Here is a 14,617-nt window from a genome sequence, read left to right as displayed (position 1 = left end):
AAATTTCATTTAGCAGATTAAGAGTGAATGAGTAACAAATAGGCGATTTTGCATATTGTCCATAGATGGAACCAAGACGAAAATATAATTATATTTAGATAAAATACTAGAATCTAGTAAGTAAATTGAGTGTTTACGTGAGCAAAAAAATACTTGAAAACAATGTTGAATTTTATCGTATTTTAACGGAAATAAAAATAAGTTTTTATATAATTTTTAGGCACAACAATTAAAAGAAATCATTCATTGACCTTTTTACCAAAACATTTTACAGTCTAAAGCAATTATGATTTTAGGAACCCATCTAAGTAGACATCCTGTTATGTATATAGATAAGTATCTAAGACATAACAGGATCTTACTTAAATGAAAGGCAAGCCAAAAAGATATATCATTGAAAAACAGTTTTTTAACGGATTTGAAGTTATGTTATATTATAAATTTACAATTATTTTACATAATTTTAAATTTAACCGACGTTTCGTTAAATAAGTGTTTTTCTATGTCTAAAAGTTATGTCAATAAAGGACAATACTAAATATATCATTGTTTACGTAACTTGTTCTTATTAATTAACATAAAGATAAAATAGTTTAATATGTTCATTTTAACTGTAATTTGTTAAAAATCTGCTGGGCGTAATAAGTGAGTCAACGCAAGAAAATTTGCTGATCTTTTCATCTCCTATTTTCAGTAAAAATATAACCGTAGCTTAACTTAAATATACATTATCTGCCAAAGATTTATATAATATATTAAACACATTGCTATAGGTTGGAAAAATACTAAAAGATTATCTCAATGGGCTACATTCAAAAGTAAATCGTTTCACGATCTTTCCTTGACCAGTACAATGCAGGTTTCAATTCTTATCATTGATAACAAAATCTGAGTAGTAGTGCGCGTGATTTTTCTCAAGTGGCAACAAATCTATCAATACGTACTTGAGATACAGATTTACTTTAGATATTCGATCAAGACTATATAAGTATATATTTAATTCTTATTAAAAAGCTTCAGATATTTCTTCTGGCTCAAACAACTTCGGTGATGCTATTAAAATGTAGAAGGAATATTCATCACCGCCACGGTCATCATTAGTAAAGCCGCCTCTATAGTGTTATAAGCCAACTCCAAAAAAGAACCTATCCCGCTAAAACCTTCTAGGTATGAGCCTCAGATTTTTGTATTAGTTTTGTGATCAATTAATAAGAATCATTCATCTTAAAGTAGGTGATCAGTCTTCTGTGCCAATGACTCGTTGGGTTGGCATGCCGGTTTCCTCACGATGTTCTCCTTCACAGTACGAGCGAGTGTGAAATGGTCACATAGAAAGATATCAGGGATGAGAGCCGCACGCTGATACCAACAGTGCTCTGTACTTAAGTGCTGAACTAAATCATTACTTTCATTGTTCTCGGACATAATTTGACCTTAAAGTGTCAACTGAAGAGTTCAACCCATGAGATTAATTACAAATCAAATGGAAATCAGTGGCGCTACAACCTCTTCAGGTCTTGGCCTCAGATTTCTGAATCTGTTTCATGATCAATTTTTTTAAATCTAATATGCAAGTAGGTGATCAGCCTCCAGTGCCTAACACACACCGTTAACTTTTTGGGTCTAAGACATGTCAGTTTCCTCACGATGTTTTCCTTCACCGTTCGAGCAAATGTTAAATGCGCACAAAGAAAGAAAGTCCATTGTGTACAGCTGGGGATCCTACGACCTACCACCTCAGGGATGAGAGTCGCACGCTGAAGCCACTAGGCCAACACTGCTCCTAATTACAAATAAAAGTAGAATTTACGGTACGACCGGGAATCGAACACTAATCTGATTAAACAGATGCTATTTATTTGAAAATTACCAGGAAAATTAACCGGAACTTCTACAGAATTACTTTACTATAAATGTTTATATTTCTATTTGTTCGTGAAATATCTAGAAGACTAGAAATACACGACATATAATTGACAGGTCGCGTGAGTGCAATTTATAAGCAATTAATTGTGAACATCCTTAACATGTAAATTATAAAATAATTTTCATATAAATATACATAGAATAATACCTCAATACAGGGACATAACGGCAATTAATATTCGCATAGTTTGAAAGTTTTGCATACTGAAACAGAACATTAATATTATATAGAACTGGCAGTAGGTAACCAGTAGTCCTTTGCGTCCCGGCTCGCCCATGAATATTGTAAACAAAAATATAACAGATGTAGCCGGGGCGTATTTCGCGAGACGTGTGATGTGAAGCTTAGATATAGAAAAAGTCCCTGGACACAATGGCAGGGGAGTAGAAAAGGTTTTATATATAAAAAAAACAGTAGTCCTATGTAATACAAACATTGAAGAACAGTGGTCGTGGCTCAAAACTCGCAGTACTTCAATGGATTTTTGTTTCAATGTAAGTCAGTAACACTTAATTGGACCATGAAGGAAAACATCGCGAGGAAACGGCATATACAGAGAGCTAGACACATACAAAATTGGAATGCCACTTAATTATTATCACTATACATAATAGTTATTTAATATAGAACTGTGTCTGACAACTTCGGTTTGAAGTCTAATAACCACCACATATTTGACGACGATGGTCATGAGAAAGAAATAATTCTTAGCCTGTTGCATCAAAATATGTTCTGCTAAATAATTTTAATTAATATTGTATCGTCAAGATTCAAACTTAAAAACATAAAGTTAACTAGCCACGCGTTACATTTCGTATAAAGGGGTGTCGAATTATCGAAATAGGAAAATACTCGTTTAAAAATTTCGAACAAAACGTCTAAAGGAAACGCGGAAATAAATTTCACAGAAGTCCAATAAGTTACATGTTATATTAGCCGCGAACTTCAAAAGCACGTAACTCCAAAAACTGTATTTCTCTCGGGAGCGAGACCAGCGAAATTTTTCACGACTCGTTCAAATCGTACAGTTTTGTTTTGTGCAATTTTAGGTACGGTAACACTCTATAAACTTTTATGTAAAACGTTTGCCCATTTTATCCCGGTGTTTGTAGAAAAAAATGCAACCTTTTGTTGTTTATTGAAAACAATCAAAAATATGTCCTTTTATTTGATAGCTAATATTTTTTTAGCTCCGTTATTGTAATCTTTCGTTATGAGCGTAAACTAGTGCTATATAAAAAAAAACGACGGGTTGCACTCCGGGAGTGCCAGTAGAAGTAAAAACTTGAATATTAACGTTGTGCATTTTTGATATTTTGGAATGGTTAGGGAATAATTTTGCACGAATTGCTTTAATTAGTATTATCATTTAATCAGTATAAAAGTACTATCATTTATGTGGTAGAATACAATATTTATTTATTGCGCTATCGTACACAAACATGACAATTTATATTACATTAAATACGCCACGCCAACTGTCTACTCGCCATCCGTCTTACGAATTTTCGATCAGGTCACGTGTCCTGACGCGAGTTTAACATTTTTTACTCATTCCAAAAAAAAGTGTACAACGCCGCTAAAGAAGTTTTCACTTCAAAAATATTAAAGCGCTAAAGGAAACAAAGATCTAATGGAAGTACTATCTCGGGATTATAAGGTAGTCTACATAGAACCTCGTCGAAGTACGAGATTAAAAGTACTGCAACCGGCTTAAAGGACTATCTGAAACTAATTGCTTTACACAAGTTCTATAGATGGATGGAAGCTGATTGGTCGATTAGCTCCTATCCACTTAACTCTGTAATCTAAGTTTCGTATTAATACAACTTGCACATTGCTGCACACCGACGCAATCAATGCGTTCACCCTCATTTTAACCAGATTTTTCTGCTTAAAATTGGCTGCAGGTTTTGCCACCACACAGTTAGTTATCAATATAATTATTCTATAAATGATTTCGCATACATATAATTATGGGTTAAATAAAATGTCAGGTTCTACAACCCGTTATGAGTCTGAGGCTAAGAATGCAATCGGGACTTGGTACTAAATTCAACGCCCGCATGTCAAAAAGACTATTTGATGCTGATTTGTGCTGTGTGATGTTTGAGTTTAATACGAACATGCCAGATTCTTTATTGATGTTTTTCGTCGCCGTAAAAGCTATAGTGTTAATTGCACACATAGAATAAAGAAGCCATTGGTGCACCGCCGGGGTTTAGAGTTCGAAGCCAACATTCTTTATCAAAATAAAGAATGTTGGCTTGGCCATGCAAAAAATATTGAATCAGCTATTTAAATTGAGGGAAAACAAACCACACCCAATCTAGGAGTGCTAGGGTGGGTAAATAATGATAATCTTTGTAATCTATGGACAATGCTTGTGTAAAAATGTGGTACATCCGGTCACTCCTAGTAGACTTATTAGTTCAATTGGGTCTTGATAATACTTTGAGACTTATCTAAATAAGGTTTTGTAATAACTCAACATCGACCTTAGTTTTGTCCCAAAAATAAAATGAAATTAATGTAAATAATAAATGTTGTATAAATTGGCATATTAATTATGTTATCCCATATAGCCATATTATTTATCTAAATACTTCATTTATGGGCCTAAGTATACGCTGCTATAACATTATTCCTAGTGAAATATTAGAACTGCCTTTAAACAGATTCAAAACACATATTAAAAAAACATTAATGTGTAAAGGTTACTACACAGTTAATGACTACCTAGAAGACAAAAACGCGTGGCAATAGTTCTTGTTATATTGTTGTAATTTGTTTTGTTATCTTTGAAGTGTTGTGAATATGTGTGTAATGGTGAATGTGGTAAATCACAGAACATTTTTTTTTTTACTTATGTGACTTTAAGGACGTTGTGGGTTATGACATTTTCCTTTGAATAATTGTAATGTAGAGGGAGGGTATAATTTGCTGAGTTTCTTGCCCGTTCTTCTCAGAACAAGGCCTCCTGGTAGTTTTGCGAACGGATGGCGTAGTCTTGCTGTTTCGCGAATTTTGTAAACGTTTTTGACATTAATAAGCATGCCCTTAGACGCATCTAAATTGAATAATTTAATCATTCTAACGTATTTTGATTTTGATTGATTTTTGAGTAAGAAATTACATGAAGGTTACTTATTCTATAAAAAAAAAACTTTTTATACAATATGTTTAATCGGTTCTTAGCCATTAGGATGCTCAATACGAAACTTATTTCTGAATATCAATAAGAGGAAATATGATTACAAACACGACAGAGAATAAAAATCATTGAAATGAATTGCAAGGAACTATGTATAGAATTATAACTAAATCATAAAACTAGGCATACCTACACATTCCTTGAAGTCATTACTATGATGGTCATTTACTAACAATGTTTATAATAATAGCTTAATTATTTTTCTTTATCGCTTAGTTATTAAGTGTAATATAAAATTAAAGAACTTTTAATTTTTTTCATTTATGCAAAACCTCTTCCGAACACAAAAATGTTAGTATGACTAGGACAGCATTATGAATGCTGAAGGGATTTTTAAAATAGCCTAATCCAGACTGTAATATTTTTTTTAAAACTATTTTTATGCTATCTCATGTAAAAAGTTTAAAATCTGACAACTCCAACCGAAATTAATTTAAAAAAATTTCAGACCGGTCCTAGTTTCAAGTAAGAATAATTGTATTATTTTAAGTTGTAATTAAAATTTAGATGTAACTCATTAATACCAAAAATAACCTTCCATTTTACTACAAAAATAGTAATAATATATTCACTTCATTCTCAATGGTACTGTCGTAAAAACGAATAATTCATTACTTAAAATCATTTGTATCAAATAGAATTCGTATTTTGAAAATTTTAGGTAGAAGTTTTTAACGTTGTAATAATATTGCATATACTGAATTAAATAGAATGAATGAATGAATCAACATTTATTAGAAATTGCGTCCATATATAGCATTTTTATTTATATAATTATAGTAAATGTTCAACTTACGGCAAAAGGTCTAATTTCGTGACCATAAAATGTAAAAGTAAGTACACGCAAGTGGATTTTTTTAAATAATATATTGTATACAATTTGTACAGAATGGTCTGTAGTTTATATATTTCAGCATTAAATAAGGGAATTCCGGTATACAGCTTAGAATGGGTACTCTAGCTAAGATCCATACTTTTTACATAATACTAATTTATATACCGACGTTTTAGTACACCGAGAATCTTGGTCAATCTAGAAAGATAGATAAAAAATACTGACAAAAATTATTATGAGCTCCAAAAGTTAAACTACCTCCAAATTTTTAAATTTAAAGGTGTTTTGTGTTTTAAAATTATTTCACAATTCTATGAAAATATTAACAATAACACCGTCTATTAACAATCGAGTTATAAAACATCTGTGTTTGAGTTCAAGGCTCAAATATTTATTCACAAATAATTGCAGCGGACTGACATACAACAAACATGAATATTTAATGAAATTACTCTACCATGGGATGTCGCGTCGTTCCGGCCTATTGTCCTCTATGTATTACCAGTATTTCTGAATATTTTATAAGCATTTCATAAGAATATTATAGTTAAAACATAAATTTAAGAATCGCAATTATTTAAAAACGAATATATATACCTAAAGAACGAATGTCAAAAATTACCCAAAATGTGCAATACAGCAATGACCAAAAATAACAAACAAAAATACGAAATAAATATAAAATGCATATAATTTCTAGAAAAAATATCTCTGGAATCAGTACAGACGTATTACCAAGGATTCATTATTAGTGGCTGCGTGAAAAACAACATTGTGTTAAACAACACTTACTTTACTTACGTTACTTCTTATCATATTGAGAGCCACTTTACATAAGTGCGTGATAATATAGTAAATCCTTGATACCGAATTATATAGATACATAATTATATCCTAACCAGAATCAGAGTACGCTGAAAGGGGAAGGGATTACTTATCACGGGTATTTATTAATATATTTCATATTGGAAACAATCATAAACTTTGCAATAAATGTGCAACGTGTCTTTCCCCTTGAAGGGTAACGCAATAGAAATAATATATAGAGAGAAAGAATGAGGAACGAGTGGTGTATGTGTCAGAGATAACTTTTATAATCAATCGGAAATGATTCTTATTTATTTGCTAATATTAGAATTCAAAATCATTTACAAGTTGACATTAAATGATCATAAATCTTGGTCTTAGAAACGAAGTCTCGACTCAGCGATATTTTCGCAGGTTGCACACAGAATATACTTTCTCATAGTATGTCATCTTGCTGGCATATAACTAGATTCAGCAACTAGATATGACAATATGTGACAACAGTACTAGGAAAAATATTTAAAATAAAAACGTGATGATAAAAGCAATCATTCTTGTCAGCATAGACACGTTTTACAAACCGACTTTAAGCAAAGATGTTTAGATATTCACTATTCAGCCTTGAAATTGGAATTGTTTATTGGGTAAATATTTCAAAATGGAAATTTTAATTTAAAATATGAAAAATCTATGAAGTATGATTATACAGTGCTCAATTGCGGTGGCCATTCTTAGTATAAACGCTTATTTACTCCCAACAATGTTTATACAATACTAGCAAACTCGGCGAACTCCGTTGCGCCACCAGATGGCTTTGTTTTATGTAACATTTCGTTTGGTGATCCCGCTTTTCTGTTGAATTTTTTCCTGAATTTTCTTTGCTATAAACCTCACGGAGCCCGAGACCTTTCCAACGAATGCAAAACCGTGGAAATCGGTTCATGCGTTCTGGAGTTATAGCGTCAGGAAGGAAAACCCGACTTATTTTTATATAGTAGATATGCGATGTACAAAAATTTAAATAGGTATTTTCAAATATTTTATTGGACAGGGAGTAAACTTCAACAGGGAGGAACAGGTCCTTTACCTGTAGGATAAAGACAAATTAGAATTATTATTATTTTAGACTTAAATTTTGAAAAGGTTTAAAATTAATTCTGACTTAAATTTACGTGCTTAAGTTGAATTAATAACCTATATCGGTTTTCTTTGAAGCCAGTTAAAAGATGTTTTTAAATGTTGCACGTTGATGTTATTATTTGAGAAAACAAAAGAATCTCACTCTCAAGGTCTGTCGCTATATCCATTTATTTAAATTTACAATGGATTAGACGTAACTCGTAAAAAACACACAACACAGCTTGAAACGGTCATTATTTAGTTTAATTAATCATATTAATTGCCATTGTTTAAGATTTTAAACATCTAAATTTCCTATGACGATTTATTTCTAAAGTTCAGAATACATCTTCCTTATACCTTTCGAGCATAAATAATTGAGAGGTCATTGCACAAACACAAAGGCAAAATTGTTAATTGTCTGATTATAACAAGAGGTTTAGTCCTGTACACAAACAATTGATTATGAACGCATGCAAACCCCAAAATGGGGCAAAGGGACACTTTACTGTGTCTGTTTCAATGATAATTTTACTTTATAAGGACAAATTGGTTACCGTCTGCACGCGTGGTCAATTTTGGTATCAACAAATGACATCACGATGGTTTTCTTTTCCGTTCGAGCGAGAGACGAGTTATGAATGAAAAGCGCATATAAAAAGCAAAATAATTTAAATTATCATTTTTTGAAGTTTAGCCTTATTTTGTCGTAGTTGTTGTTCATATGTAATATTTAATTTTATGTTTCTTAATAAGTTTTCGAATTGTTGTATAATATTTAAAATAATATTATATAACATTTAATTAACACGGAAAACTTTAATTGACTCTAGGCTCAACGCGCTTTTTCGCCCGACGGCTCATTTTCGGGACATTTAGAATATTACAAATAAATGGTAATCATTTTCAATTAATTATATACGTATATAATAAACATGAGTTATTATTTCTTTTTAATATGAATATAGTTTACACTAGTGATAATTTATTTATAACGCAACGATACTAAAATATTTAGTAAAGCGTCTATAATTAAAATTTGGTTTATATATAGAAACTTAATTTAAGACTGCCGACAATAATAAATTAATTGACATCCTTCGTGTTCAAGCGGAATTTAGTCTTTGTACTCCTCACAAAAAATTGTAGTACCCTAAATGCAGGGTATATCTTTACGAAAATAATAATTATTCACTGGAAACAATGGAAGGACACTCAAAGTAATATTAAAAAATTAATAAATAATTGCTACCCAATAATATATATTTTATTATGTATATAATTCTTTAATTTATATTACTAAAAGTTATATTTTCATTTTCATATTAAGTAGACTTATTACTTTCTTATGTCAATATTCAAACTTAAGACTTAGGAAGTATGGCCCCCATAGATGTATATGACATGGATTCAGAGTTAAGGAGATTTTTTTGCGTTTTTTTATAAAAGCTATAACTATATGTAAAACTAAAAATACAGAAATAAGCAATTAAAAAAAATATTTTGTTACTTTGTCCAATAACATTTTTAAAGCAGTGGCAATTTAAAATATGCAGTTGCAATCATTAATAGGATAAAAGTTAAATGTGTTATAATTACGTTATAGATGGATTTTTTTTTTTAAATAAATGAACATTTTACAGTTATTACATCGCTACGTGATTTTATAAAAAAATAACTTCATAAATGTATTTAATAATGTTAGATTAAAAAAATAAATTAAATTAAATTAAATAAAAAAAATAACGTTAATATTTTTTTGTACTCACCAGATTTATTTTGTGTCACTTCACCCATTTTCACACACGACAACTATCACTATGTTCTACGTTTGTATGTCTGGTATCGCGTATCAAGGGCAGTGCCTTGGACACTCGGAAGAGACTGCGCACGAGTCGATGGCGACAGCTTTTATATTTCCCTATAAACATGTTCGCGCACTTGGAATTCCTTGCAATCTGAAAATAATTTAAGAAATTTCTAACAAAAAATGATGTCCTTACTAATTTATGACTTGATTAATAATTAAAAGAGTTATTATATAATGAAAGGACATGCACCTGATTTAAACACGTTCATATTAATTATATGATTAGAATGAATAAAGGAAGATTAATAAATATATACGTATATAATTATATATGTACCTATTAGTAAAATTAATTATAGTTTAATGATAGACCTGACTTTGATATTGGCATGAACAAAACTTAAATATAATTTAGGCGAAATATTAAACCAAAGATCCCAATACGGGGACTTTACCACAGACGAAAGACTTAATAGAGATGATATGAGACTAATTTAGTTTTTATGAATAAGGGGCTGATTTTTTAATTATTAATAACTCCCAACCGCTGTCGCGGGGTCATAATTTTAATATTAATTATCTTATTTAAAAACGAAAAAATATCTCTGCAATTCGATCACTGATGTACAAAAACTCATAAGCCTTTACTTAACTAAAAGACCTTAACGAATTTAAAAAAAAAAAACATTAATATGTAAAATAATAAAAAAAATTAAAGTAATAAGGTTAATTTGAAATATGTTGGTATACTACGAAAAGGACAGAGGATGCCTCTCGTAGAATTGATTGATATCACTAGTTAAATCCGTGTAGTTCCAAAAATATTTTTCATTTACAATTGAAAACTATTGTAAAATTCCCATTGTTAATAAAACGATTAGTTCCGGCAAATTCCTAATGAATTCTTTTGCCTCCATTTTGCATAACAACATTATAATGGTCGGCTGACACTTCGCATTATGTTAGACATATTTGGAGACTCGTACTGGTCTCTTATTTTGTCAATAGTACGAGTCTTATATTGTTTCTATTCAAATTAATCTGAGATGAATGGGCATGTGAGTACATAGATGTTATTCTATGAAAAGCTATACAAGTGGATGGCTCAGATCTTCACAGAATTACTGACGTCTCATTAGATATTAAAATGAATGGAATGTAAGTATACATTTACGAACGTAGAAATATGAATTATAGATACGCCCAAAACCGAAACATTTTATGTAAAGAGCGTTTATCTCAAGGAAGTGGGTGAGCCTGATCTTGATGTTTGATACAGAATGATATTAAAATAACATGGAATAATCTAGATCTAGTGCTTCAGCATAACACGTTTACAAACGTATTAAAGACCTCCAGTTCGTAAAACAAATTACATAATAGGAAGGAGAAGCAAGAGTCGCGGGAAATGGTGCCGCCTTGTCTTCTTTTTAAAGAATATCGTCGGATAAGTGGCACGTTGGCTTCCCGCGTATTCTGCAGCTCCATCAAATATTGTAGTCTCTAAAATATCTAAGCTTAAAACGTAATTTCTGTGGATAATTTATAGTTGTTAATTATTAGAACATACATATTCTAAAGATACAATTTGTCATAATTTATATATTAACGCGGCTAATTAACAAAAAAATCAAAGAAATGTAATAATCACGTACCGTCTATTGCTATCCAAAGGCAGTCTTTCCAACGGTGTCACATTTTTGTAGCCCCAAAGTATCAGAGAAGCAATAACAAGAGAACATTAACGATTTCAATCTCTGCACTATTCTTGCCTTATTTATACTGTTGTACGTTAAAATAATCTATGTTCGAAGTACTTTCTAATAAGAAATTGATGAGTACATACAACAAAATTTCCGGGCTTATAAAGACGCGATGTAGATAACGCACTATAATAATTTTAACAATTATTATTTTAACCGACATTTTAATTAAACTATTTAAAAATGGCAAGGTAGTTTAAAATAATTTAAAAATAACAATGCTTGCCTTTTGTTCAATTGATTGCTTGAAATAATTAATTATTTTCCGAAGAGAAATTGTTACTAACCTTGTGCTATACTTGTGTGCCTATTTTCTATCGGGTTAGTAAATTATAACATTAAATGAACCTGCAGTATTGTATTTTATTGAGATAATTTAAAGAAATAAACTTGTACATTTATAGGCTACAAATTATTGTAGGTTAAAATAAAAAAAAACAAATATTGTTTTTGAATTTAAGGGACTACTATTGAAAAACTTATAGTAAAAGAAAGCAAGAAATATAAAAAGCCAAAATGGTTTGACTGTTACATTTTTATCCTACTTAACGAAACGTGACCGTCTTTGGCTTATAGTCTCAATTGCGAGGATATAATGAATTGAAATAGATTAAAATTGATATTACACAATACAAACCTTTATTCCAATGTATATATATTTATAATGTTTAAATATGCTGGATGTTAAGTCATAAATTATTACTGTAAAAGAAAAAATATTAACAAGCACAAATTAATATACATTTTCTACGTAAGTGAAGATCAATTTTTTTTTTAAATTAATTTATATTACAGAATAATATAATAAAATCTTGATATGTTACATTAGAAAACCACTGTGATTTGTATTAATGTAACCATAGCAGTATTGTTTGAGAGCGCGACAAACGCATGTCAAAGTAGTTTTTCTATTTACTTTTATGTTGGTAAAAGTTAGGCTATCTAATAAATGACCGGGTAGTCCATTTAAAAGTTGCGGTAGCAAATACCTCAACGTTCTCTCGCCATAGACGTTGTTTGCTCGCGGGCTCGCTCGGCTCTGTACGTCATGCTCAACTCATTTTTTTATGTCATCTCGAAAAAAGAAAATGTCACGGGTAAAAATAAGTTTTTGATGTTTCTTTTCATTCATTCCCCATAGATAACTTGATCTTTAAAAAAGTGGTACCAACGAAATATTTAATTATTCAGCGCGCTGTTTAAATTTGTCAAATTGCCGGTCGAAGTCAGGACTAAGCCGAGATGAAGTCAAGTCATATTTAGATAATAAGTATTCAGAAACAGTGTTCTTGTAAACTTCGCTATATCTGGCTTCTATAGTTTTTGGTTTGTAAAAAATTATTAAAGTATTTGTTGAAAATACATTAAACATATTTATATCATCTGAAACTGCAAACATCAATTTAAGAGTTTAGAAATAAAATTAATTTTACTGGTCAAAGTGGGTACAGTGGTTTAAGGTTTTTAAACCATAGAAATACAAATTAATAGAATTTTAAAATATAATTTGTGTTAAAAACTACATCTCTTATCTATATTTTTAATTACATAATTTCCCGTGGCGCCAGATTCGCGGCTTAAACTCGCTCAAGTAGCCCATTGTAATTACTGGGCATAATGTTGGTGTAGACTAAAACAATGTACATATATACGTCTTGCGTCTACCTTTTTTTAAGCGTAAATTTTATTAGAAAAAAATTACAAAGAAGTTCATATAAGAATCATACATTTTCATGAATTACCAATGTTTATCTAAATCGAAAGTATCTTTCATGTTTGTGTATTTAGGATGTATCCAAATAACCGTTAGTTATTGAGGTCCAGTTAAATCCCTTCTCAATATTATATTTCATATAAAGAGGTTTAGGGAAATTATAGTTCCATATTTATGAACAGTGGTTTTACAGTTAAACGTGTTGCATTTGTTACGATTTCTATAGATGCTAGTATAATGTAAGGCATATAATATATACCTAACTGCTTGTGCAATACTTTTTTGGTTTAAGAATAACTTTACTTCTCATAAGAATTGCATACAAAATTCACTTACTGAGAAACACATATTTAAAACTAAAATTAAAAATTAGAAATTAGAGCGCACAGATGTAGGTACATATATAAAATAACAAAACAGAACAGCACCAAAAATGTGGGTAGACATAATAAACTTGATCAGTCAACCAAGCAAAACACGGATGTTCGAATTTGATTTTTTACTAGATGTGGCATTATTGGCATAATCTGATATAACAAGTTTATATTGATTATTTTAATTTTTTTCATAACACTATTTTATTTTTAGTTTATTCCTATATTTATATATTTAGGGTATGTACAAGTTTTATAAAACATTTTTACAAACTAAAATCACTCATAGGCAGATTTTGGTCAATATCAAATACAATTCTTTAACACCGTGAGTGGTGTTAGTTTAAAGTTCTTTAAACATTAAACATTTTAAGTGTTATCGCATTCTTGTCAACATATATGTATATACATATTATATTTTAATCACTTATTTGTATGTAATAAATGTGTAAGTTTTTAGAAGCTTTTTAAATCGGGCATAATTTTGTTCTGCTTTTATAACTGATGGTAACTTATTATAGATTGTAACACCCTCATACTCTTACACTTATATGTGTAAAAAGAGATCTTGTGCTATCTAGACAAACGCACAGTGTTTCGAGTTTGATTTCATATTATCAGCGAGGTTAGTGCAGCCAGGTTCTAGTTGTATCACTTTTTTTAAATTTGAAATAGAATTTGTTAAAAATTTCAATAGCCATTTAACGATTATAAACACAAAAAGATTCACCTATGTCCTTTTGTGTCAGATTAATATATATATTTATTGACATTCATTACGGGAAAAGGTATAGCTCCAAATGCAGTTATTCCAACAGTGACACATTTTGTACCCCCAAAATAACAGGGAAGCAAGAACAAGAAAACATTTAAGATATATATATAGCTATATCTGCACTATTCCTGCTTTATTTACACTGGTTTACGTTAAAAAAATCAATGTTCATAGTACTTTCAAATGAGAAATTATTGAGAACTAAATTGAACTTAACAAAATTTCAAAGCTTGTAATGTAAGTCGCGATGTAAATACGGAAATTACGTACCACCATAAT

The 14,617-nt window shown here is 30.2% G+C and overlaps 1 protein-coding gene across 2 annotated transcripts in view; it reads right to left on the bottom strand.

Moving 5' to 3' along the window:
• Positions 1-11,511, bottom strand: part of LOC125048767 (putative inorganic phosphate cotransporter) — a 31,216-nt gene extending 19,705 nt beyond the window's left edge. The window contains exons 1-2 of one of the 2 annotated variants that reach the window (XM_047647640.1): positions 11,368-11,511; positions 9,672-9,860 (exon numbers count right to left, since the gene is read on the bottom strand). In XM_047647640.1, the coding sequence (XP_047503596.1) occupies positions 9,672-9,699 (28 nt within the window). In that variant the 5' untranslated portion in view covers positions 9,700-9,860; positions 11,368-11,511. Of the gene's footprint in view, positions 1-9,671; positions 9,947-11,367 lie in introns of those variants that run through there. The other variant, XM_047647641.1, reaches the window with a different exon arrangement.
• Between the last annotated feature and the right edge of the window lie 3,106 nt (positions 11,512-14,617).

Source organism: Pieris napi, chromosome 4 (assembly GCF_905475465.1).
Source record: "Pieris napi chromosome 4, ilPieNapi1.2, whole genome shotgun sequence".
Classification (NCBI taxonomy): domain Eukaryota; kingdom Metazoa; phylum Arthropoda; class Insecta; order Lepidoptera; family Pieridae; genus Pieris; species Pieris napi.
This window is presented reverse-complemented; position numbering and strand designations above follow the sequence as displayed.